The sequence below is a fragment of the Cajanus cajan genome, chromosome 6, assembly GCF_000230855.2.
Source record: "Cajanus cajan strain Asha chromosome 6, NIPB_CcT2T_4, whole genome shotgun sequence".
Taxonomy (NCBI): Eukaryota; Viridiplantae; Streptophyta; class Magnoliopsida; order Fabales; family Fabaceae; genus Cajanus; species Cajanus cajan.
The window spans coordinates 39,345,459-39,370,884 of record NC_138522.1 but is presented as its reverse complement, the minus strand read 5'-3'; the positions used below and the strand labels follow the sequence as shown (position 1 = coordinate 39,370,884).

The 25,426-nt window shown below is 35.1% G+C and overlaps 3 protein-coding genes across 5 annotated transcripts; all 3 read right to left on the bottom strand.

Annotated features, from left to right (window-relative positions):
- Positions 1 to 739: 739 nt before the first annotated feature.
- Positions 740 to 1,721, bottom strand: LOC109798133 (hydroxyproline-rich glycoprotein family protein). Its single transcript, XM_020358364.3, has one exon. It carries the CDS (start codon positions 1,560 to 1,562, stop codon positions 1,053 to 1,055), a length of 510 nt encoding a protein of 169 aa, XP_020213953.1. The 5' UTR covers positions 1,563 to 1,721; the 3' UTR covers positions 740 to 1,052.
- Positions 1,722 to 6,230: 4,509 nt separating this feature from the next.
- OGG1 (8-oxoguanine-DNA glycosylase 1) lies at positions 6,231 to 8,076 on the bottom strand. Its single transcript, XM_083077039.1, has 3 exons — positions 7,286 to 8,076; positions 6,995 to 7,205; positions 6,231 to 6,815 (listed from the first exon to the last, which is right to left on the bottom strand). Exons 1-3 carry the CDS (start codon positions 8,053 to 8,055, stop codon positions 6,582 to 6,584), a joined length of 1,215 nt encoding a protein of 404 aa, XP_082933165.1. The 5' UTR covers positions 8,056 to 8,076; the 3' UTR covers positions 6,231 to 6,581.
- A 1,547-nt stretch (positions 8,077 to 9,623) lies between these two features.
- On the bottom strand, positions 9,624 to 20,110 carry EMB1968 (ATPase family associated with various cellular activities (AAA)). 3 transcript variants are annotated; one of them, XM_020357931.3, is made up of 13 exons: positions 19,866 to 20,108; positions 19,387 to 19,443; positions 19,227 to 19,305; positions 19,066 to 19,145; positions 17,973 to 18,095; positions 17,802 to 17,871; positions 17,640 to 17,713; positions 16,266 to 16,386; positions 16,089 to 16,151; positions 11,179 to 11,238; positions 10,545 to 10,670; positions 10,367 to 10,450; positions 9,624 to 10,171 (listed from the first exon to the last, which is right to left on the bottom strand). In XM_020357931.3, the coding sequence occupies exons 2-13, from the start codon at positions 19,428 to 19,430 to the stop codon at positions 10,067 to 10,069; spliced, it is 1,029 nt and encodes a 342-aa protein (XP_020213520.1). In that variant the 5' UTR covers positions 19,431 to 19,443; positions 19,866 to 20,108; the 3' UTR covers positions 9,624 to 10,066. The 3 variants fall into 3 exon arrangements, with proteins under 3 accessions (XP_020213520.1, XP_029126703.1, XP_020213521.1); XM_029270870.2 differs by lacking the exon at positions 19,866 to 20,108 and adding an exon at positions 19,767 to 19,785; XM_020357932.3 differs by lacking the exon at positions 11,179 to 11,238 and having other exon boundaries at positions 19,866 to 20,110.
- Positions 20,111 to 25,426: the final 5,316 nt, after the last annotated feature.

Below are 25,426 nucleotides of genomic sequence, written 5' to 3'. Positions count from 1 at the left end.
ACCCCCTTCCTCGCACCCCCTTCCCCGCAAGCAGAACGGGCCGTACTGCAAGCAGAACGGCCCGTACTGCTTGCAATACGGCCCGTTCTGTTTTTAGTGCTGGCCGTTCTGCAGCAAAACGGGCCGTACTGTTTTCAGTACGCCCCGTTCTGCAAGCAGTACGTCACGTTCTTCAATCAGTACGGCCCGTTCTGCAAGCAGTACAGGCCGTTCTGCTTGCAGCAAGGGTCGTTCTGCTTGCAGCAAGGGCCGTTCTGGGGCCGTTCTGTTGCAGTACAGGCCACCGCGTCACTTTTAAAATGGCTACCTTATGACTGATTTTAAAATCCCGATTTTAAAAGTTATTTTGTACTAATCTTTCTTTTCATAGAACAAGTAAGAGTCTTTCTCATACAAAATCACTTGCCGACATTGCGCACCCTTCTTCTTTCTCTTTCTGGCACTCCTTTTCTTCTTCTTCTTACTGTTACGAAAAGTTCTTTCCGGAATTATATAAAAATGTTCCAGAAAATACTTTCCATAATATTAAATTCTTATTCCGGAAAGTATTTTCCGGAAATATTTTGTTATATAATTCCGGAAAGTATTTTCCATAATATTAAAGTTACTATTACGGAAAGTTCTTTCCGGAATTATATGAACAATAATTTCTATTCCGAAAAGTACTTTCCGGAATGCTAATGACTGTAAAAGTACTTTTCGAAATGCTATGACTGTAAAAGAACCTTTCTTATGCTGATTATGGTGGGACTAGTCCTTTTTTTTTATTCAGAATGACTGTAAAAGTATATTGCTTAATAACATTGAGCGAAAAGAGGCTTTGGGAAGAAGAGGGGTGTGAAATGTGGGGTGCGGGGAAGGAGGGTGGGGGAAGGGAGGTGTAAATTTAAGAATTTCATTTTTTTAAAGGGTAATTTAGACATTTTATATTTTTTTTTTAAAAAGGGGGTGTGTTTATATGAGAGTGGAGGTGTGTTTATCACCTGCCAAAGAAAAAAGTTCTCCGCGATTCCGATTCCGCATACAAGTCCAAAAATGACCCACTAACTCGTTCAGAAAAGCCCAAAGCCGGCCCATTCAGCATCGCTCACGGGCCGGGGCGACGACACCACAGAAGACGAGGCCGTTGAGGCCCGAAACGGCGAGAGGGACTTGGTCGACGACAAGGACCACCGGCCAAGCGTCTCCAGCTCCGACGTATAATCCTCCTCAACCACACGCTTCGGAACCGCCTTCCTCCGTTGTAGCCGCCTCAAAAACGGCGAAAAGAAACAACCCGACGACACGCTCTCGGCTCGGGCCAGAAGAGGCCGCTCGAACCGCCACCGCTCAGACCGGACCCTCGGACTGGACCGGAATGACCGTGTCCGGGGCTCCACCGGAGAAAGCAGGTAGGACCCCGCCGGCGGCGGCGGCCTCAGCTTCAGCGACGGCAATTCCAGCTTCTGGCGGTGGAGCTTCTGTTGCACTATGGGGAGTCCCGGTTTTACCTCCCACTTGAAAGGAACTGCTCCTGGCTTCTTAAAAGAGTCACCATCATCCACTACTGCACTCGCACCCATTACTCTATACTTTTTCAAAAAACTAAGCAACGGTTTGTGACTTTGTGCTACTTGTGACCACTATGGTGTATTTATATGGTGATTACTGATTAGGCACTGTAACCGCGAAATCAGAGGCACGGATTAGTGGGGACTCTGGGCCTGGCCCACACTCAATTGGACTTACGGGTCCATTTTGATACCACTAACTGACTTTGAGCGCTCTGTTAGAAAAAGAACATACACACCATGTGAGTAAGCTTTATGTACTAGACTTTTTGGTGTCAAATTTTAAAATTGAAACGTCTTTTGAGAAATCAGATTATGGACCTACCTTTTTGTTTCATTTCTTCTGAGGACGGACGTAAATTTCTCCGATTTTCGGTTATTGTTTTTGTCTTTTGCAAGGTCTAGAGTCCCTCCCAGAACAACAATTGAACGTTCAAGGGAATGATTATCGCTGCAGCAGCCTCAATGGATGATATAGTCAATTGCTAATATCAGACTAAACATAAGATTCAAATTGGTTGGCAAGAAGAGAGATACATAGGTGCATGTTCATAGGGACAAGTTGGACCACGTGTAATCATTTAGGTGAAGTCGCATTTGAAAGGGAAATGGCGCCACTAGAGACCAGTTGAGTACTAGTCTATTAGAAGAAGCTTAATGACTCATAATAACATTGCCATACAAGACCAACATTAATAAATCATTTTCTTCATGTGGGCAAAAGAATACTAATGGATGTCGTTTTGAGCAATTACTGTTTCCAGAACATAATAATATTCAGCGTGCTGACCCTTCAATTAATTAGTACTTTCATAACTTCCTTTGTTGGTTATTCAGTCAACTTATTTTAATGTCAATGTCTTTGAATGTTTTTCATTATCATTGTATTCCCTCCTTGAATGTTTTTTTTTGTTGTCAATGTTTTTTTTTTTTTTTTGACGTTCGTAATACTACATCCCTACTTATAAAACCATTTCAACTAAATTACATTTTTTAAGAAAATAAATTGTTTTAGTTAAGAGCACTAAATTTTTCAATAATTTAAATTATTTTTTTAAAATAATTTTCTCTCTTTCTACTTAATCATTTTTTTATCTAATTATTAATGTTTAGAAGAGAAATATTTATGTACTTATCTATCTTTCCTAATCTTATTAAGAGAATTTTTATCTAATTAATTTCAATCATAAAGTTATTAAATAAGAATATTTTAGAAAAGATATAATTAATACAATTGATAGACAATTAGAAGAAGGTCTTATTTAAAAGAATAGACAAAAAAAAAAGAGTCTTATATATTGTACCGTCTCGGTCAGAATTCGATCTGACCCCGTTACATGGGTGCACTCAGTCAGAATCCGATCTGACCCCTCTATATGGGTGAACTCAGTCAGAATCCGATCTTACCCTTTTGCGTAGGTGCGTTGTCTTGGTCAGAATCAGATCTAACTTTCCCACGTAGATACTGATTCGATATCAAGGATGAAATTATATCTTTAATGACCAAATATTCCAAAATAAAGCCGTCATAAAAATCTCTGCATTCGTGAGGCCCATGAGACCCATGGTGAAGAAAGTATAAGACCTGAAACCCTAGAACTAGGAGAGACAGATTACACTCTTGAATGCTCTGACTCGGAAGACTGATCTAGGAAAAGAACCCTAAACGCTCCCTTAGCTAGAATATATATATATATATATATGGATCGAAGTAGTAGCTTTTTGTATCTTTTTGAATTATGAAGGGTGGGAGTGAGAGGGTACAACCAACTGCTAAGAGGACTTTAGTTTATATGCACACCCTACCTGTCATGTATTGGCCCGTGGTTTTCTCTGGTGATTTAGATGAGTTATAATTTCAAATTGTTTGCTTATCTTTGTTCAGTTTCCCTCATATTTGATATTTTCTAGCCATGGCAGCATCATTTGATCTGACTTGTGAGGGTGGAATGTGGCAAAAATATTAGACTCGGGTATATTATGCTTGGTTTTCCTTCTTTATATGAGACAGGGAAGGAGCACCCTGATGTGTCACACTTAATAAATGCACCCTTTCAGCTGCATGAGTCACTCATGGTATGAATTCTATTACTCATGTCTTATTTATGTTAACTATCCTGACTCGAGTTTTTTTAAGCACTCACTGAATGTTGTTCTGTTTGCGAATTTCAAGGTTGTTTTGCATTTTATGTCATGGTGAACTACTTTGAACTTATCCTAAAATGCCATGTGAGGGAAAGGTTTAAACTTTAAAAGGTTCTTGCTTTGTAGTCTTGACTTCATTGTAGTGACATGTGAATTCATATCCCTTTGGTGTGTAGGGTTCATGCTGTAAGTAAATTTAATATATGAGCGTGTGCTCACTCCCTAGGCGATCATACGTAAGGTACAAGCCATGACTATTATATCGTGGTAAATTTTCAAATCCAAAGAAATCATGGCAAAGACTTATTTGATTAATTGATGCTTGTTATTGATGTGTGCTCAGATTTCAAATTCTAACTTTTGATGTCATTAATTTTAGGAGTTTTTTCCCCGATTTTTCAGCATATATATGTGGAGTATAATTTATGTTATGTATGTATCATAAAACTTAAAATTAGCAATATTCCTACTATAGCATTTTTGGGATTGAGTACTATGTTACCATGATTACTATAATTCTCATTAGTTATTTAGCTCCTTAACGATATGAGATTAAAATTATCAAAGAAAACTACATATTATAGCATGGAAAACAAGGTACATACTAATATAGTTGCATATAAAAAAAGTTAAAATCTTAATTTGATTTCTTATAATATTAAAATATTTTAATTTAGTCTCATTTTTTTTTTTTCAATTTAGTCCCAAATTATTTAAAATACTTCAACGTGAGACTTTCGTCTAAATTTTACAAATGGTGTTAAACGTTCATGAGAATCACGCCCGTGATTCTAAATCACAACCATGATTCTCATGCCTCGTGTTAAATCGTGGTGGAAAAGGGCTTTCTTTGTTCTTGTTCTCATTCTTCGTTCTCTAATCACCACTAACGTTGGAAACCGCCACACGTTCACCTCCACTATCGATCGTGGGCATCATCGGAGGCTCGCTCTTCATCGCGACCCTCATCCAAAGCTCCAAGAACAGCAGCAACAACTTCCTATGCATGTTGAGGAAGCAACAGGGGGTGCGAAGCTGACCACCTCCTCTCTAGCTACCCCCGATCTCCGGGCCCACACCGTCCGCTACCGCACGTAGCTCCGCGAGGCCGACCACCTCCTCTCTAGCGACCGCTCCGAGCCCGCCTGCTCACCAGCCTCTGCCACGTTCCGCGGCAACGAGCGCCACCGGCTGACACTGCAAAACCTCCCTGACAAGGTCTACATCACGGAGTGGAACCTCGTCATGATCAACGTGCCCAAGGGTTATACAAATGGATGAAAGCAAAAAAAAAAATGGGGTATACAAAGATATTTTGGATATGAAGATATCGAGTATTTCAATTTGACTACTTAGCTTCTTTAAGCCTTAGAGGCTTAAACTTATTTGATTCCTTGATGTTTGTTGTTATTTGATTCCTTTATATTGTGTAAATTGTCATCAACTGTTGAGAAATTTTTAATATTTTCATTGATTGTCCCTGTCAACATGAATCCTATCTCTCGGTAGTTGATACCTGTCATCATTAAACTGCTAATACAAATTACACAAAATAAAAAAGAACAATTAAGTAGAACTTGAGGTTTTACATAACTTTTAGGTGTTCTAAATTATCATTTTATTATATTACATAACAAAATAACAGACATTTTATAAGTGCCTTGTGTTTAAATAATTAATTATCTACTTTCTTCACACTTTAAATTCAGATTTAAGCTGCCTGTGTACCCGATAATGTAATTAGTCTCCTACCGACATGTCAAGAATTTATTTACTTACCCAATTCCTCCTAAAACCTACTGGAACCTTATAATATAAATAGTATTTGATCATAATCAAGATAATATAATCAGTATGATGTGCATGGGAGAAAGTTGACTTATTTAGGATTTTAATTGTGAAGGAGGAAAGACATGATATTTGAAGGAGTGCATGTTGCGAAGGGAAAAAAAGGGGACAAAAAAGAAAAGAAATAGTATAGAAAAGAGCAAGTAGCAAAAGAAAACTCAACAAATCACATTTCTTTCAATACTAACCCTAGAAGTTGAGGTCTTACATAAGGCTCCTATAGTATATTTAGTATTAGATCATCAAAGTGCAAAAGAGAGAGTCCGCTTAACCAGGATTTCAATTATAAAAGAGTAACCACCGGTCTCAACAGTACGATTCAAAGTAGTACAAGTTATGCGCTAATGGAAAAAAGTAACACAAAGCAATTTGCAATGACGAACTCAGCAAATCATTTTAATACCAATGCCCATGTGCAAAGTACCTATTGACATAGCTCTTAAAAAATAAGAAAAAGAAAGTTTGCTACTATTTAATACCATGTATGCAACAATTCATAGTAACATCAAGGAAAGTGTCAAAAACTCTATTTTATATAACCATGTCAATAGAGGAAGCGCATATGTACACATCCATTAATTAAACAAAAGAACATGTTAAAACAGATAATGTGTTCATTACACATATAAGAACCAAATGAGCAAAAGATGAGTTCTTTTATATGCAGGAGCTAAAAAGTAAATAACATGAGGAAAAATAAATCTTTTTTTATTTTAATTTTTGACGAAGAAAGACGTACACTATAAGTTACAACAGATCAATCAAATCTAATAAAATGCAAAGTACAAAAATGGAAGCCAGACGAAGAGAAGTCAATAGTGTGCATAACAGAATAACCAGTCAGCTACCACCATGGTCTACCTAACAAATTCTTGATAGCAGCATGTCACACCTATGTCTCGTCCATTTATATCCTCTGAGAGCCACACCATCTGTAGATCTCACTCTAGTTGAAAAAAGGAGGTAAATATTTGCCAGAAAGTTGAATGTCCAATGCCTAATTTATAAGGTGAATATGGAAAGACTAAAGTTGCTTTTCTAACCAACTTCTTCTTCACTGTCTCCCATCTTTGCAGAATTACGTTGTTTGATTGTCCGCAAATGTAAAGGTAGGATGGCCTTTTGCGAAGGTAATTCAGCTATGAATAACAGAGTCTGCGCCCAGCCAGCATATTTACCATATTTCGATACAAATGCCTCTGCAACACGATCGCAGAGCTTTGGCGTCAACTGGGAACCTGCAAGCTCAGGTAAGAGATACTTTGTGGCAATCTTACCCAAGTTCAAAAAAGACACATCCAAATTAACACTCAATGCTAAACTCTAGACAAATCCAATCCCAACATTCTACAAGATATAATAACCAATCAGTAAAGCATAAATGATGACAGGAATCCTCCTAAAGCAACAATGCAATTATAGAATAATTTGTTTTCCACTAAGGAGCTTACCCGCCAGACGTGGGTGTCAACAGGAACGGCATGGTGTTGATCAAGCGAGAAGAGAGCAACGCAAGCAGCCACTTTAGGACCCACACCGGGTAACTTAGAAAGTTCAGATATAACGTCATGAAGATCCAACTTACGAAGAGAGCGAAGCCATTCTTCCCCTCCACCAGGTTTTGATTGCAAAGCATTAACCGTCCCAATTATATATTTAGCCCTAGCAACAAGACAATCACAATCACAATCACAACCATAATCACAATTGAATAATGGTTAGGGTTAGGGCATGGGATGAACCTGTAACCAAAACCAGCGTCTCTGAGTTGTTGCTCTGAGAGCGACGAAAGCTGTTCCAAAGTAGGGAAAGCGTGGAACTGAAACCCTCCAACGTCTCCCACGTGGGTTCCGAGGGACGACACGTAGTTGACCATCTTGGTGATTCTTCCGATGTTGTTATTGGAAGAGCACAAAAACTGAATCAGGCACTCCAAAGGGTCTTGCCGGAGAACTCGTGCACCGCTTAAGTGGCCGGCGAGTTCGGCGAACCTCGCATCGGAAGCGGAAAAAGCGTTCCACAAGTCAGCGAGAGAAACGGTGGCGTTTAGGAAATCGAGCAAGGCCGTTCTGGCGTTGTCGGAGTGGGAGTGGGAGCGGGAGTGGAGGCAGTAGGAAACGTCGCCGTTTTGAAGGTGCTTGAGGGATACGAGGTGGGAGGCAACGACGCCGGTGTATTGAGAAGGGGCAGTGTTTTTCCAGCGGAAGGTTTGGCCCGTGGGGAAGGTGAGGGGCAAGGAGAGTTCGTCCTTGGGGAGATTGAGAGGGGCCCAGGATTGGGCTTGGGCTTTTGCAGTGTTGATGGAGTGGCGGGCTTGGGTTTGTGGAGTTGGAGGCGTCGAGGGAGGTGGCGGTAGCGGTAGCGGTTTTGGGGTTCTTTTTCTCTTCTTCATGGCCGCGGAAGGGACGTGGATGGCTCTCAAATGCAAGGAGCTCATGTCAGGGAGGACATCGTTATTCGTTACGGGTCGGGCGATGAGTCCTGCCTGACTATTGAAGTTCAACGGATACATGGATGAAATAAAAAAATTAACGGATATAAATTCTAACCTTGTTCAAAGATCATTTTCTTTCCAACAAAAATCTTGAAAATAAATAAATTGTTTATAGATCAAGGTTAGGATGATCTTACTAAAGTCATATACCATGATTAAAATTTACAATGATAAGAACCCATACATGTAGTAATAAATACTTGAAAGATTAACATTAGCTACATAAAACTCTTCCATCGAAAAACGTCATTTTTGCAAATACTAATAAACCAATTTATTTTTTAGTAAAAAAAATTAGATTAGGTCAAAATAAGGGTCAATCATCAATTTCTTTAAAGATTTTTTTTTAAGTAAAATTACGAATTACCTATTTCATTTTTAACACAAATACATATATAAGGGTATAAAATATAAAAGAGGTCAAAAGAATTCATTAGTTGTCATTTTCACAAGACTATATACTAGATTTTATATTCGTCTATAATACGAATATAAATTATTTGTTAATGAATATTAAAGTGTTAAATAAATACTGTATAAATGTTGTATAATATTGAAAAAACATATAAATGAATGATTTATTTTACATGAATATGTTTAAATTAGGTGAATAAAATTTCCTTCAATTTTAATTAAAAATAGTTAATATTATTTTTTTTTAATTTTTTTAAATAAAAAAAAAAAATCATTATAATTTTATTAAATTATGTTCTCGGAGATGAAATAGATTATGTTAAAAGATAAATATCTTGCTCAAAGTCTTTAACAAAGATTAATCACTATTTTTGATAATAAATACTTCATATTAATATCATAATTAAGAAAAATCATTATAATTCAATATAAATAATAAATAAAAAAAAGTCATTATAAATAAAATCTCAATTAAATAAATGATATCATAAAATGAAATTAGGTAAAGTTTATTTATATATCTTAGTTAATAAAACATGATCTTACATGACTTGGTGATAAGAAGTTTTAGATAGAATAGATAAGTACGTGTTTTAACTTTGTTTCTGTCATTAAAAGAACTAAAAAAAATGATGTATTTTTCTGTTATTTTAAAAAGTAAAAAATAAATAAATAATGGAATGTGTGCAATTAATTTTATTATGGAATAGTTACAAATATTAGCTTTTTTATACTCCAAGTTACAAATATTAGTTAAAGGATAAAAAAGTGAGAACACTGAAACAATCTATCCCCCTATTAAAAGTTATATGCAGACCACATGACGTAGACCTGATATGAGTTTTGAAGTTCCCGACACTGTTTAACATGCAGCAACTTACAGTGTAATGCAAAGTGTTTTGCAAAAATGTCGATGGAAAACTGTCACCAAATATTTTGAACCAGTCAAACTAAATGCAACAGGCATACAAATAGCTTATCAAGCAACGATACAAATGATGCATCAAGATTTTAATTATTTTGATTGCCATTGTTAGCAAAATCATTTATTGTATAAATATATAACTTGTCGATTCCAGGAAAAGAGTAAGAAAATAAATTATGAGAAAAAAGGTGACATAATTGCTAAACACAGCAGTTATTTAATTGTAGAAAGCATAATTTCAACTGAGTTAAAACTAAAAAGTTAAAAAAGTTATTGTTGAATTTTAAATAAAGGGTGCAATACAGAGTTGAATTGCAGCTAAACTTAAATTCAAAAATTGCATTGAATTCTATCTGGTATGACGGAATGGAATTGAGACTCGAGAGGAAAGGACTGCTTATACTCAAAATATTTGTGTGCAAACACAGTAAAATTGTTCCGTTATATATTCACTTTATCTGCAGCGGCGTCAATTTTGTACTTGGGAATGTGCTATGCTAGTGTCTAATTGCTTGTGGCCATTTACTTGAGTGCAAAATACCCACGCTGGATGAATTCTTCAAAATCCAAGTCTACATAAAGCAAGTTAACAATGGACACCAAATCTAATTGCGATACATAAATGCATGAGTTTTTTTTCTTCTATATAGCAGAATAATTGATCCTTCCAATATGCTGACTATCCTATATCTAGCTCTCGTAAGCAAATCCTTCTGGCATGTTACTAAAAGCTTTCATTGCATTGCTGACTACATCAAGAAGTTGCAAGTATTCATCAGCACCATCAACTAAGCACTGCAAGTCCATAAGCAACAAGTGAGAATTCTACCCAGAATAGGCAAATGCAATTCGGTATATTCTTTAATGTTCGTACAAGTCACAATACCAACAGAAAATAATAATAATAATAATAATAATAATGTAATGAACAAGAGCAGTAAACGGGAAGAGAGGGAGAAGCATATTAATTCCTTTAGAGTCATAAGTAACCTTATCAGCTTCACCCAGCTTTTTGGATATTCTTGCTTTCTGTTCATCTGATATGTCATTTTCTTCCACAATGGCCTCTAATAACTGGGGAAAATTAGAGAAAAAAGAAAAACTCAGTAACATAGTAGAAGTCTTAATGAAACTGACCCAATGAAACAGAAACAGGCAAAAGCAAGACCTGAGTAAGCATCTGAGAAGCTGGATATCCCTCTGCAACAAAATTGTTGACTTCCTTGTTTGCCAAATCAAAGTTACCACTTTTGCAAGCTTTAAGAAGTGCCTCCACAGCCTTTGCTGGAATAACCTGATATTTTGAGATTTTGGAATGTCAGGACAAACAGGAAGGGGGGAAAAGATGCGATCCTCTGTTACAAAGTTACCAGAAAAGATGTCACAAGAAACATAACAATTTGAATTGAAAATTAGTTAATGTTGCAAAAAAGCTTGATTAGAAAACCAATTCAAGGAGTAGATGCAATGTTGACTTTCAATGCTTCACAAAATGGCATTTAGACTGCAATTTTGTGAACTTATATATCAAGGCACCACACTATTAGAACCAGTGAAAAACCTTTAAACCATATAGTTACAAAAGCCAGGGTGAAAATCACGTTAGATAAGAATAAAACCAAAACTGCAATTCAAAATCCTTGTCCTTCAACTAATAATTATGTCAATGCTCAAGTACAACGTGAATTATCAAGACATTCAAACACCAATAATAATAATGTTATAAACAACTTTAAAAGTATGTCATTGTTTCCTTTGAAAATAAAACAGCACAACCACAGGAAATTATTGCCACAACCTACCCCAGACACAGAAATCAGATTCTCTGAAGAAATTGAAGATCCAAATAAGCGTGCAGCAGACTGCAATGTTAATACCAAGTTAGTTCAAAAAATAAACAGCATGTACATACAATGTGTTACAGATATTGTACAGATATTGTTGGATACATATATTATCCTCACTATCAATTAGGGATATGATTAGATTTTTTTTTTCCCTCTTTTTCTTCTTGCAGGGGCCTTCACCGACCGCCGCCGCCCACCGGCCGCCACCGCCGCCGACCGCCGCTGCCGCCGTTCGCCGCCGCCGTAGATTTTCGCCGCCGCCAATCGTTGCCACTTATATTCGTCTTTCATGGCTGCTTCTACTTCAACTACGACATTTACCAACATCCCTCCGATTCTGTGTGAAAAGTTGACCAGAGCAGCCAATTATACCACTTGGGCAGCTGCGGTTCAGCTTTGGTTTCGTGGTCAAGGACGTGCCAACCACTTAACCACTCATTTTTCTGAGATTGATACCGATCACCGTGAGCAGTGGCAACAAATTGATGTCTCGCTGTGTACGGTTCTTTGGTTTTCTATTGCTCCGAACCTTCAACATTCTTATCAAGCATTTGACACATGTTACGATGTTTGGCACAAGGCCAAGAAAGTTTACGCTAATAATGTTCAACGTCTTTACAACGTCATCACCACTATGATGACCACTAAGCTTGAGAATAGGGACATACAAACATATTTGAGTAAGCTTGACCGTCTGATTGCTGATTACAATAATTTAATGCCTTACCCCTCTGATGTGGCGAGCTTTGAGAAACAGCGAAACCAGTTCTTCATGATTCTTGCACTTGTTGGTCTTCCTCCTGAGCTTGAGTCAGTCCGTAATCAGATTTTGTCTGCCCCTATTATTCCTACATACGACATTGTTAGTGAACAATTGTTGCGTCTCTCCATCTCTCATACTGTTGCTACTCCTTCTGCAACTGCTACAGACTCCTCTGCTCTTGTTTCTCACTCATCTAATCGTGGTAATGGACGTAACGAAGGTCGTGGAAAACAGAAGCCTCGTTGCAATTATTGCCACCTCTTTGGTCATCTTGAAGTCAACTGTCGCAAAAAGGCCCGAGAACAGTCATCATCAGTGAATGTTGCTCATGTGCCTAATACTACCTCCTCTGCCGACTCTTCCTCTCTTATAGATGTCACTATTTCTGCCTCTGAGTATCAAGATCTTCTTCAGCTTCGAGCAACTCAACAATCTGCCTCGCCTGCCACTACAGTGGCTCACTCTGGTAATCCTGTGGCCTTTATGTCTCAATCTCCTTCTCTTGGACCTTGGATTCTTGACTCTAGTGCATCTGATCATATCACTGGTAATCAATCTTATTTTTCTAAATTGTCTTTCTCCGACTCCTTGCCACCTGTTACTCTTGCCGATGGTTCTCAAATTAAAGTTCATGGCATTGGTCAAATTCACCCCCTCCCTCACCTCCCTTTACACTCTGTTTTGTTTGTTCCTGGTTGTCCTTTTAATTTAATTTCCATTAGCAAACTCACCAGTACCCTTGATTTCTCTGTGTTGTTTGTTAATAATTCTGTTCTTATTCAGGATCGGCGTACTGGACAGACGATTGGAGCAGGACATGAGTCTGGGGGATTGTATCGTCTCTCATCACCGATTGCGTGTGTTTCCACCTCTGCTGATCTTGCTCATCAACGTCTTGGTCATCCCAGTTTGGAAAAATTACGACTTTTAGTTCCTAACCTTTCTACCGTTAAAAACATCCAGTGTCAGTCATGTCAATTAGGAAAACATGTTCGTCAATCTTATCCATCTAGTGTCCATAAATGTGCTGCGTCACCATTTACCCTAGTTCACTCCGATATTTGGGGACCTAGTCGAGTCTGTTCAACTTTAGGTTATTCTTATTTTGTTACCTTTATTGATGATTTTTCGTGTTGTACTTGGGTTTTCTTAATGAAACACCGTTCTGATGTTTTTCATATTTTTCAAAGTTTTTTCACTGAAATTACTTCTCAATTTGGTCAATCTATTAAAACCTTACGTACTGATAATGCAAAAGAGTATTTATCTTCAAAATTTCAGTCTTTTCTTTCCTCCCAAGGTATTCTTCATCAAACCTCTTGTGCCCACACACCACAGCAAAATGGTGTAGCTGAACGCAAAAATCGTCATTTGGTTGAGACAGCTCGTACTATTCTCCTTCATCACAAAGTTCCACTTCGATTCTGGGGTGATGCGATTCTTACTGCTTGTTACTTGATTAATCGCATGCCCTCCTCTGTTCTCAGCAATCAAATCCCATACGCCATCCTATATCCACAAAAAGATCTCTATCCTGTTCCACTTCGCGTCTTTGGTTGTACATGTTTTGTCCATGATCTCACTCCAGGTAAAGATAAATTTTCTGCTAAGTCTCTCAAGTGTATATTTCTTGGTTATTCTAGACTCCAAAAAGGGTATCGTTGTTTTTGTCCACAACTTCAACGCTATATTGTTTCCGCTGACGTTTCCTTCTTTGAGTCATCCTCCCCTTTCTTTTCTGAGGATATTACTAGTCATACTTCTTTAGATGATCAACCTATTAGTCCTCCTCCGGCTCCGGCTGTAGTCATTGATCCACCACCATTACTTGTCTATCAGCGTAGGACACGTCATCCACAGGTGGTTCCATCTACAACTCCCCCAGCTTCATCTTCTGCTCCAACCGACTCTCTAGCGATGCCTCCTGCACTTGAACATCCTTTGCCTGAGTTACCCATTGCAATTCATAAAGGTATTCGCACTACCCGCAATCCTCATCCTTTATATGCTTGTACTCTTTCCTGTCATCGATTGTCTCCTTCCTACTTTTCTTTTGTTTCTTCTTTGGATTCTGTGTCTATTCCCAAGTCTACAGGTGAAGCTATGGCTGATTCTCGGTGGAGACAGGCGATGCTAGATGAAATGGATGCTTTGCAGACTAGTGGCACGTGGGAGTTGGTACCTTTACCACCTGACAAGTCTACTGTTGGTTGTCGATGGGTGTACATAGTGAAAGTTGCACCAGATGGTAGCATTGACCGCTTTAAAGCGAGATTGGTTGCAAAGGGCTATACTCAAATCTATGGCCTCGATTATGGGGATACTTTCTCCCCTGTCGCCAAGATGACTTCTGTTCGCTTGTTTCTTGCTATGGCTGCCATTCGTCATTGGCCACTACACCAATTGGATATTAAAAATGCCTTTTTAAATGGTGAATTGCAAGAAGAGGTTTATATGGATCAGCCCCCTGGCTTTATTGCTTCCGGTGAGACTAACCTTGTTTGTCGTCTTCGTCGTTCTCTTTATGGCTTGAAGCAATCTCCTCGTGCTTGGTTTGGACGCTTCAGCTCCGCCTTGATTGAGTTTGGTATGACTCGTTGTGAAGCTGACCACTCTGTTTTCTTCCTTCACTCCTCATCTGGACTTTGTATTTATTTAGTGGTGTATGTTGATGACATTGTCATTACTGGTGATGACTCCGATGGTATTTGTCGTCTCAAATCTCACCTTCACCGCCAATTTCAGATGAAAGACCTTGGTCCACTTAGATATTTTTTGGGGATCGAGGTTGCTCACTCCACTTCTGGTATTGCAATTTCTCAACGAAAATATGCTCTGGACATTCTCACTGAGACTGGTATGGTTGACTGCCGCCCTAGTGATACTCCGATGGATCCCAACATCAAGCTTCTTCCTGGTCAGGGGGAGCCATTGGATGACCCAGAAAGATATCGTAGACTTGTTGGCAGACTTAACTATCTTACTGTCACCGGGCCAGACATCGCATTCCCAGTAAGTGTAGTAAGCCAATTCATTAACGATCCTCGTGATAGTCATTGGACTGCAGCAATGCGGATACTCAGATATATCAAGAAGGCACCAGGCCGAGGACTACTATACGAGGACAAAGGCAATTCCAAAATTGTCTGTTATTCAGATGCTGATTGGGCAGGATCACCATCAGATAGAAGGTCTACCTCTGGCTATTGTGTTCTAATTGGAGGCAACCTAATTTCATGGAAAAGCAAGAAGCAAACTACAGTTGCTAGATCCACTGCGGAAGCTGAATATCGTGCTATGGCAGCAGCTACAAGTGAAGTTACATGGCTACAACAACTTCTCAAGCAACTTCAAATTGGAGACACTCAGGGAACTAAACTCATCTGTGATAATGAAGCTGCTCTCCACATTGCCTCCAATCCAGTCTTCCATGAGCGGACTAAACACATAGAAATAGATTGTCATTTTGTAAGAGAGAAAGTGCTCTCAGGAGAAATCACCACTGAATTTGTCCACTCTAGTGACCAGTTAGCAGATGTGTTCACAAAATCTCTTAAAGGGCCTCGGGTTGATTATATTTGTAACAAGCTTGGCGCATATGATATATATGCTCCAGCTTGAGGGGGAGTGTTACAAATATTGTACAGATATTGTTGGATACATATATTATCCTCACTATCAATTAGGGATATGATTAGATTAGTTTCCATAATATAAGAGATTAGTATCTCTATCATTTATTGTATTCACTCTATAAATAAGATTGGTGTGTGTACAACAAGACACACAATTCCTGAATCACAACACAATGCAATCCCTTTATTTTCAGTATGGCTAGCTTTGATTTAAGAAACAAATTATAGAGCACAAGATAATTCCATTTTATATTTTATGTTAAATGCTAATAAATTAGTAGTGTATGAAAAGTGAAAGCAAAATCTACATTGAAACCTACAGGAAGGAGAACCCTATAAAAATATTATTTTTAAAGGATAGAACAGGTTGCAAATAAGTACCGACAACCACTACACATCTATGTTCTACCAAGTTTAAACAGAGGCTCTATAATTAGACAGTATGTTTATAAGGAAATGTCTCTCACCTGCAAATATGTGATTGCCCGGCGAAGATCTCCATGAGAAATAGAACTCAGGGTTGAAAGAGCCTATGGAAATAAAGGAACTTAAAATAATCCATGATGATGTCAACAAAAACTCTATAGACGAGAATTGAAACCAATAAGAATATCACTACATTACATAGGCCCTAAGGTTCCCACCTCAGCATCAAGAAACAGACCCTCTTCTTTGCAGATGTATGATATCCTGCTGCTCATGATTTCTTCTGATAATGGCTTGAACCTGAATTTTGCACACCTTGAAGCAAGTGGTTCTATAATCCTATGAAAAAGTTGACAACCATATACTGTATGAAGTCAATGTGCCACCTATCCTTGGAAAGCAATTGACAAGAACATAGGAAAAAGGCTCTCAAAATATTATTCTTTATTATTTTTCTGCAGACTTCACATGAGCCTTAGAAAGTTACCACTATAGTTCTCAGTATATTACAGAACTTTACATGCCAAAATTGATGAAAATCATGCTTATTATACAGGGTCATAAGTTGAAAATATAGCACTGCTATAGCAGTGTCACATTGTGAAGCATTTTTTGGCCATAGCAATTTATGGAGCAAATTGAGCACAAAGACATACATTGAAGAAAATTGTCAAGGAGGAATTTATGGTAAATAACATCTTTGAAACTTTGGTCTTTAACCAAGCCAATTACTGTCATTAAAATGTTGGGTTTGCCATATTGTAGTTAAAATGTCAGGAAGTGAGCAAAATTGGAGTACCTTCAAGCATCAAAGGTTGCAAGACTTTTTTTTATTAAGAATAACCAAACTCAAAAGGAACATTTGAATGTCATGATATGATGGATCCCATTCTCTTAAATGACATTGATAGTAATGACTAGTTATTAGGAGAATCGGGTGGAGATTATCAAGGTGTTGAAGATGAATTGGTTTTGAATGATGATACCTTAATTTAGGGACTTGTTGCTAATGCAATGCAAGTCAGGTTGGTGAGCAAACAAGATCAAAGAAGACAAATGCATTTGCTTCTAGACTTTCAAGCTTTAAGGGGTAAAAAAAGGAACTTGTTTGAAGAAGAGGAGGAAGAGCTTTACAAGAGTAAGGGTGAAAGCAAAAATTTGGAAAATGAGGTAAATATATTTTGGAGATGAAGATATCTAGTATTTGAATTTGACTACTTAGCCGCTTTAAGCCTTAGTGGCTTAAACTTAAGTGATTCCTTGATGTTTGTTGTCATTCATGTGCGTTCAGTTTTCAAATTCTAACTTTTGATCATTAATTATGAATGTCATTAATTTTAGGATTTTTTTTTTCAATTTTTCGGCATATATGTGTACAATAATTTATGTTGTGTCATGTTGTATCATAAAGCTTAAAAGTAGCAATCATCCTACAACCCGCTATAGCATCTGTGTAGTCAGTCACTCCATGCAACTATTTGGGATTGACTACTATGTTATCATGACAACTATAATTCTCATTAGCTCCTTAAAAGATATGAGATTAAAAATAGCAAATAAAACGGCATATTTTAGCATGGAAAACAAGGTACCTGCTAACATAGTTGCATATAAAAAAGAACCTTGTAACTTTAGAGTAAGTTTCCATTGTACGCCTCAGGGCATTCTGTACAGCAATTGCAGGTGGTGTGAAGCCATAACACTATTAGACAACTAGACAAACAACAATAGGAATGAAAATATAGCAAACATGCCTGAGCATCTTCGGTCATTGAATCTGCCTCATCTAGAACAATAATCTTAAATGGTGGACAAGGATAATCACTGAAATTCCAAAACACCAAAACAAAGAGGAAGTTATACAAATCTTATAAGCAAAGAAAGGAAGGGGGTAAAGTCCCGAAAGAGGATTAGATTTCACTTACCTTTTACGCTGATTAGTACCAACAGCCACAGCAGCAAAATCTTTTATCTTTGTCCGAACAACATTAATCCCTCTATCATCACTTGCATTCAGCTCCAGCACCCTAGACTTATAGAACTCTGGCCTGTAATTTGTGGTTGTTATAAATTATCAGTAATGGAATGGCAGTACAGGTAGGAGATGAATAAATGTGCTTGTAGTCCATGTGTCATCGTGCCTATTAGCACACAAGGTAGATTAAGGAAGATAACAGCAGCATCTTTTACTACCTATGAATCCCAAGTCTTAAAACAAACATAATTGACATTTTGTTAAATTAAGTTTTCAAAATGATCATCTAATGCATAACTATAGGTCTTCCATTCCTACCATTTGATCAAATAACTTTTCCAGTAAATTTATTACCATAAGTTGCTATACAAGTCACAAGTGGTAAACTTCGATAGTCCATGGATCTCTATGACTCGGCATGTCAAGAATTCAAAAGGTAAAATACACAACATATAACTTTCAGAAACCTGGTCATATAACTCTTATAACAATATTTGAGCTTAAAGTATTCCTTAAATCATATTTGCTTTCCTTTTTCCTCAACAAATGGTTTCATAATCTAATTGTACTGAAAAAGGCTTTATACAAACCAGGAAAAATGAAGCACTCGTGCCTTTGTTGTTCAAAAAAATTTTGTGGGAAAATGATGAAATGAGAGTGTGAAGTTAACTTTACAATAGTGGAATAGTTGTGTGTAATGTGTGTTAGTTGTAGGGTAAGAGTCCAGAAAATATGGACACCATAGCATCATATCGTCTCTATTAATTGTTATAAATATTTTCATGAGTGAAACAAACCATATACTAAAGTGACAGTTCATAGTACTTTGGCTTCCATTATGTAAAATGGCTATTTGGTTAGTTTTTACTCAGCAGCTTTGTATACTTTGCTTTGCATAAAAGCTAAAGCTGGTAGCTGTTAGAACTGCTTAAGGTGTCACAAGTCACAAGGCAAACTTAAGAAATTGGCGAAATAGCTACAAACACACAATAACTCTGCTAATTTGAAAATTAATATATATATATATATATATATATGCATACCCGAAAAGCTGATGGGCAATTGCAAGGGCAGTAGTTGTTTTTCCAGTGCCGGGTGGACCATAGAAGAGCATGTGGGGGCACTGCAATACAAGATCTATGTGATTCAACGAGGAAGAGGAAGACCAGAAGGGAAGGAGAAGGGATTTAAAAAGGGTCATTACACTTCCGGTTTCAAGGGTGTTTGTTAATACTCGAACAACTTCGTCTTGGTGAGCAACATCTTTCACTTGCTTTGGCCGGCTGGATTACAACAGGAAAAATTAGAATTGCATAAAATAAGATACAAAAAAGAATCGAAAATTGAAAGCATAAACATGTTACTATTTCTCGACCCATGGCTGAGAGCTCTGCAAGACTGGTGCCATCTATTCTCCCACACTATTAAAAAAATAAAAAGTTTAAATCAACATATATCAAGACTGTTACATATCAGGCAAATATCTTTATTAGGGGAGAACTTAAAACCAGACCCATTTTTGAGGAACTTGTTGCTAAGCCTACCCGATAGAAACTTGTAAGTTGTTTACAACCAAAATGGAAGCAGTACAATATGGATACACAAGATAGTGCATAGTATCAAGCAACCGTACAGGTGGAATCTAAAGTTTACACTATTTAAAGAAGAAGAAGAAAAAAAAAGTGAAACAGCAGTAAAAAAGATAGCATGAAGGAAACGGGTAGCGACAAGAAAATTCCATGACCTTCAATTGCACATTCTGAAATAGATGTGAAAACAAACACAGGGAGAGATAGAGGAAGGAGGAGTGTACAGAAATATATCAGTGAGCACGAACACCAACCTCAAACGAAAACAATGGGGTTTTCTAAAATAGCGGCTACCGCGGCCGCCTTAAGCGTCGCCGGTGTTGCGTCGTCGCCGGGTGGGGCGCGTGGCAGCGTTGTGTTGCAGCGGTGGGATCTGGTGGAAGACAGTGCAGCGACCAGGGTTCTGCGTGTTGTGTAGGTTGGGGTTGTGGTATTTGGCGCCTTCGGGTTTCGTTCGACCTTGAAAATGTTGGAATTTTTTTTATTATTATTGTTGTTTATGTTGGGCTGACTTTGGTTTTGAAAATAAACTGAAGAGTCTAATAGCCTACAGATATCTTTTACTTTTTCATTCTATTTATTTTTATTCTTCGCAAAGAAAATTCATTTAGTTGGATTAAGAGTGAAATAATTTATTTTTAATAATTAATAGGATAAAACACTTTTATTTTTCTTTAGTTCTTAATTTGAAATTTTAGTTCTCCTATTTTTAATTATATAATTTGTTTGTTTAATTTTTAAAGACTTGTAATTTTAATCCAACCATTAAATTTGCATGCATTGGAAGATTAATTTCATAAAAGTTGTTAAGTAGAAAGTGATAATTTAATGATATTTAATGTTCTTGTGTTATTGTATACATGTGACTTAACAACTATTACCTTCAAAATTATGTATGCATTGTATATTAGATAACAAAATTACATATTAAAAATTAAATAATAATTAAAAATATAATTTAATCTAATTAATAAATATTAAAGTATGTTATAAATTATACAATGAATATGTTTAAACATACATTCAAACGGGTTAATCTAATGGTTGGGTGGGAAAGAGTTGGGGTAGTTAGAAGCATGAGTACGTTCAATCCTCATTGCGATCATCTTTATAAAAAAAAACATACATTCAAACAATTGAGTTGAATAGAAAAAAAAATTATGAAATAATTCAAATATATTTACTTCATTATATATTGATATATATATATATATATATATATATATATATATATATATATATAAACAAGGATGGATCTATACATGATAGAGTGGGGGCACTTGCCCCCACTATCATTTTACACATACATAATTTTCTTATAAAAAAAATAATATATTTTAAAAAAATAAAAGTTATATTCTAAAAAATAATATATATATATATATATATATATATTTATTTAAATTATCGTATGTATAAAATATAAATTTAGAGGAACCGTTCTTTTATTTGATATTTGTCAAAATTTTGAATGAACGAGATTAGTTTTCATATGTAATAAACAATACTCTTTAATAATGAATCAATTTTTTAAAAAAATTTAATTATAATATATATATATATATATATATTAATGCTCACATATATAATGTAATATATTACAAAAATTAATTTTTGATAAAATAAAATTTGCAGCATATATGTTTACCTTTTGTGTTTTCTATTTATTGTATATATTGATAAAAAAAATCAAAAAAAGAAAGGTTGGAAGTTTATGTTCTATTTAAAAAATTTATTATAAAATATGTTTTTAAATAAATTATCATCTAAAAATTTATATCACATATTAAAAACATGTTTATATCAAAAATAAATTAAACTTGATTTTTATAAAATTTAACATATTTTTTTGTATGTTTTTATTAGTGTTATATTATTATAAAGTAGGTCTTTAAGATTGTAGTTTTAACTAAACATTTGAAAAATTCTATGGAAGATAAATATATATATTAATGACATATATTTTTTAAAAAAGTTAAGTTCAAACCTATTAAATTATAATATAACATAATCTGACCTAATTTATTTTTATCCTTAATCGTCATTATAAATATAAACTTGTAAAAAATAATTATAATATATTTATACTTTTAAAAGTTATACGTAAAATTTTTAATATTATAAATATATAAATAAATATTGTCTCCACTATTTAAAATTTATGGATCCGTCACTATATATATATATATATATATATATATATATATATATATATATATATATATATATAGTCTTGGTAATATTATAAGAGGTTTATTCATTGTATAATATTTAAGTTAATCGTCTGAATTTGAGAATTGACGAATATTTATCGAGTTGAGAGGTTTAATACAAGAATCAATGTCATTAATGCATAGATCGAATTTTATAATATAACACTAATCATTCTAATATTTTAGGATTGAAACTACAGAAAACATGAAACTCAAACTCATAAATGGTAACTCTACTAGAGAATTGTGGTCTTAAAGAAAGATAGATTACACATTTTCAATGTTTCAAATTTAGATTGCAGTCAGGTCTTTTCTAGTACGTCTTCCATAACGAAACATTTTGACACCATGTGGAGTTTTAGAGGAACTCTTCTTGTGACCACTACAACTACGATCTCCGACCTTGTGGTTAAACTTCAACTCCACCACTAGAGGCTTCTTGAATGTAACATGTTTACGTAGTTAACAAACTTGAAATAAAAGATAGTTAAATATCCAATTTAATTTTTCATTTTTCTTAATGTCCGATTTTATTTTACCAGATCATTTATATATAGTTCTAAACTTAAAAAATGCATCGTTATATATAATATATGAATTACTTTTTAATAATTTTGTTTGTCCATAAACTAAGTTAAACATGGCCAATTGATGATGTACACAATGAGATCCTACATTTTTGTATTGGATTTAATTCATATAATGATTATTACTATTGTTTATTTGAATATTATATTATAATTTCATTGCTATTTAAACATATAAGCTAATTTTAAAATATCTAATTTGAAGAATTTGGTGTATTTTTTTAAATATCACTCCTATCACATAAAAATTATTTTCTTATTTAAAAATAGGAAAATAACTTTTGATTGTCTATTCAACCTCCAACAAATTTATTATCTATTTAAAATATAAGGAATGCCTTCAACAAATTTTTTTTTCTAATGTTCAAAGTCTTTTTTAACCACTTTATGTCTCATACTTGTATTTAAATTTATTTTTTGGCAAGTTTTTTGATAATTTGTGTATCTTTTACTCATTTTTTCATTTATTTGCACGAACTTGTCTTTTTATTTAAATATTTCTTCATTCATTTATTTTGTGTATCCACGAGATCATTCTCATGGAAAGGTTATTTTGATAATAATTAAGTTCACGTATATGAAATTTAGATTTTTTAAAACCATATATGCAATATTAATTAATGTTATTCGTGGAGAAGGTTTTCATGTATATTATTTTATATTAAAATTCTTACAAGGCAAAATAATAATTAAACCGTTCATAGTAGAAAAATTAAAGTAGTTGATATGTAGATGATAAAATTTTAGAATTCAAGTTTTGAATGTCAATAAATAGATATGATGTCTGTATGGTGAAAAATAATGGATAAAAATATTTGTTGATTATCTGTTAATCATTATTTTTTTCATCAAAATTATTTATTTTGTGGATTTTGTTAGGTTCACATATTCAAAGATTTATTGAACTTTGATTTTTAACAATTAATTAAAGACAATGAAGACATGTGATTTGAATCAATCATACATCAACATGTGTGGTGTGACCTTAATTGAATATCAAATTTGAAAAATTTAAAAATAATTGTATTATATTAATTTTTGTATATATTTCATAATTTCAGTTATTAGTCAACTATTATGACTATAATTTTTTGTTTGTCTGTTTGATTCATTTCAAATTAAATAACCAAACATGAAGAAGAGATATGTGAAACTTTGACATGATTATACACTATCGATAATTGATTCAGAAAGACATAAGTAAGACTAGCTTGCAACCCATCACCACACACAAAAAATTGACTTGAAAAGACATAAGTAGCACCACCTTGCATATCCAGCTCTAAAATAACTCATGTTTTTGAAATGCTAAATCTGGTACAATTACGCTCATGGAGATGGTTAAGGGTCAGATTCTCTTCTTTCAAGTATAATTTCTTTTCTTGGTCCAATTCTCCTAGTGTCTGCCTCTCTTAATATTGCACATTGGCTGTTAGCATTTTGGGATACGAGAAGTTTGTTGGTTATTAGCTAATTAAGTCGTTCTTTTTGTGAGTTTTTGGGTTGACGTGGATTGGATAACTTTCTTAAGTTATTTTGTAAAAAACTATGTGTATATAGGTTAGAGTACCATTTGTACTCTTGTCAATTCTATTTTGCTTATAAAAAAAAAGCACCACCTTGCATCTGACCACCATGCATAATAAATCGATTTGGAAAGACATGTGTAGGATCGGTTTGCAATAGACTACCATACAAAAAAAAAGACTTGGAAAATGTGAGTAAGGTCGCCTTGCAACCAACCACCACGCACAAAAATCGACTCACAAAGATGTGAGTAGGACCACCTTGCATTTGAACACCATGCACAATAAATCGACTTAAAAAGATGCGAGTATGGCCGTCTTACAACTGACCACCACACACAAAAAATCAACTCGAAAAGACATGAGTAGGATCGCTTTGCAATCAATCACTATGCATAAAAATTAGACTAAAAAGACATGAATAGGATCGACTTGCAACTAACCACCACACAAAAAATCGAATCCAAAAAAAAGTGAGTAAGACTGACTTGCAATCGACTATCATGCACAAAAAATTGACTCAAAAAGACGTGAGTAAGACTGTCTTGCAATCGACCATCATGCATAAAAAATTAACTCAAAAAGACTTGAGTCAAAAAATCAGCTCAAAAAGACGTGAGTAGGATTAACTTACAAATAACTATCACACAAAAAAAATTGACTTAAAAATGCGTGAGTAGGACTGGCTTGCAACTGGCCATCATGCACAAATTAACTAAAAAATACATGAGTAAGAACAGTTTGCAATTAACCACTATGTTCAAAAAAATTGACTCGAAAAGACGTGAGTATGACTTACTTGCCACTAGTCGCCACACACAAAAAATCAATTCAGAAAAAAAAAAGAGTAGGATCAATTTGTGGCCAACCACTATATAGAAAAAAAAAATTGACTTTAAAAGATGTGAGTAAGACCGACTTGTTACTGGCCATCACAAAAAAAAATAAGGATTAAGGCTAGGGGCAAGTGAATCGTTTCGAGATTATTCTAAAAGGCATCGACTAATCGACAAAAAATGAAGAGTTGCCTACAACCTTTATGCACTTGTGTTTTAGGCTGGGGGCAAGTGTATTGGCTTAAAAATATTCCAAGAGGTTTACTCATTAAACAATGTTTGTGTTAGTAGTTTGAGTTTGGGGATTGTGGAATATTTGGCGAGTTGGAAGATTTAATACAAAAATCAACGATATTAAAGCATAAATTGAATTTCATAACATAACACTAATCATTATGAGATTTTAGGACAAAAACTTCAAAAATCATGAAACTCATAAATGGTAACTTTGCTATAAATAGAGACGTCTAGTCATTAAGAAAAACATATTACACATCCTAATATTTTATATTTAGATGACGACTAGGTCTTTTATAGTACATTTTTCCATACTAGAACAATAACAAAGTAGAAGATTATCGGATAAGAATAAAAGACAATCAAACTAAAGTGAAAATTTAATATTTTTATAATTAAATCTTTATTATATATAC

Excerpts from the sequence above, each read along its gene's own strand:
- LOC109798133 (XM_020358364.3), bottom strand. The coding sequence starts at position 1,562 with ATGGGTGCGAGTGCAGTAGTGGATGATGGTGACTCTTTTAAGAAGCCA.
- OGG1 (XM_083077039.1), bottom strand. The coding sequence starts at position 8,055 with ATGTATCCGTTGAACTTCAATAGTCAGGCAGGACTCATCGCCCGACCC. Across the intron at positions 7,206-7,285 it reads GACGCTGGTTTTGGTTACAG|GGCTAAATATATAATTGGGA; the intron begins GTTCATCCCATG and ends TCTTGTTGCTAG. Across the intron at positions 6,816-6,994 it reads TTGACACCCACGTCTGGCGG|ATTGCCACAAAGTATCTCTT; the intron begins GTAAGCTCCTTA and ends AACTTGGGTAAG.
- EMB1968 (XM_020357931.3), bottom strand. The coding sequence starts at position 19,430 with ATGGCACCAGTCTTGCAGAGCTCTCAGCCATGGGTCGAGAAATA. Across the intron at positions 17,872-17,972 it reads GGTACTAATCAGCGTAAAAG|TGATTATCCTTGTCCACCAT; the intron begins GTAAGTGAAATC and ends TTGGAATTTCAG. Across the intron at positions 17,714-17,801 it reads CAATGACCGAAGATGCTCAG|AATGCCCTGAGGCGTACAAT; the intron begins GCATGTTTGCTA and ends ATTGCTGTACAG.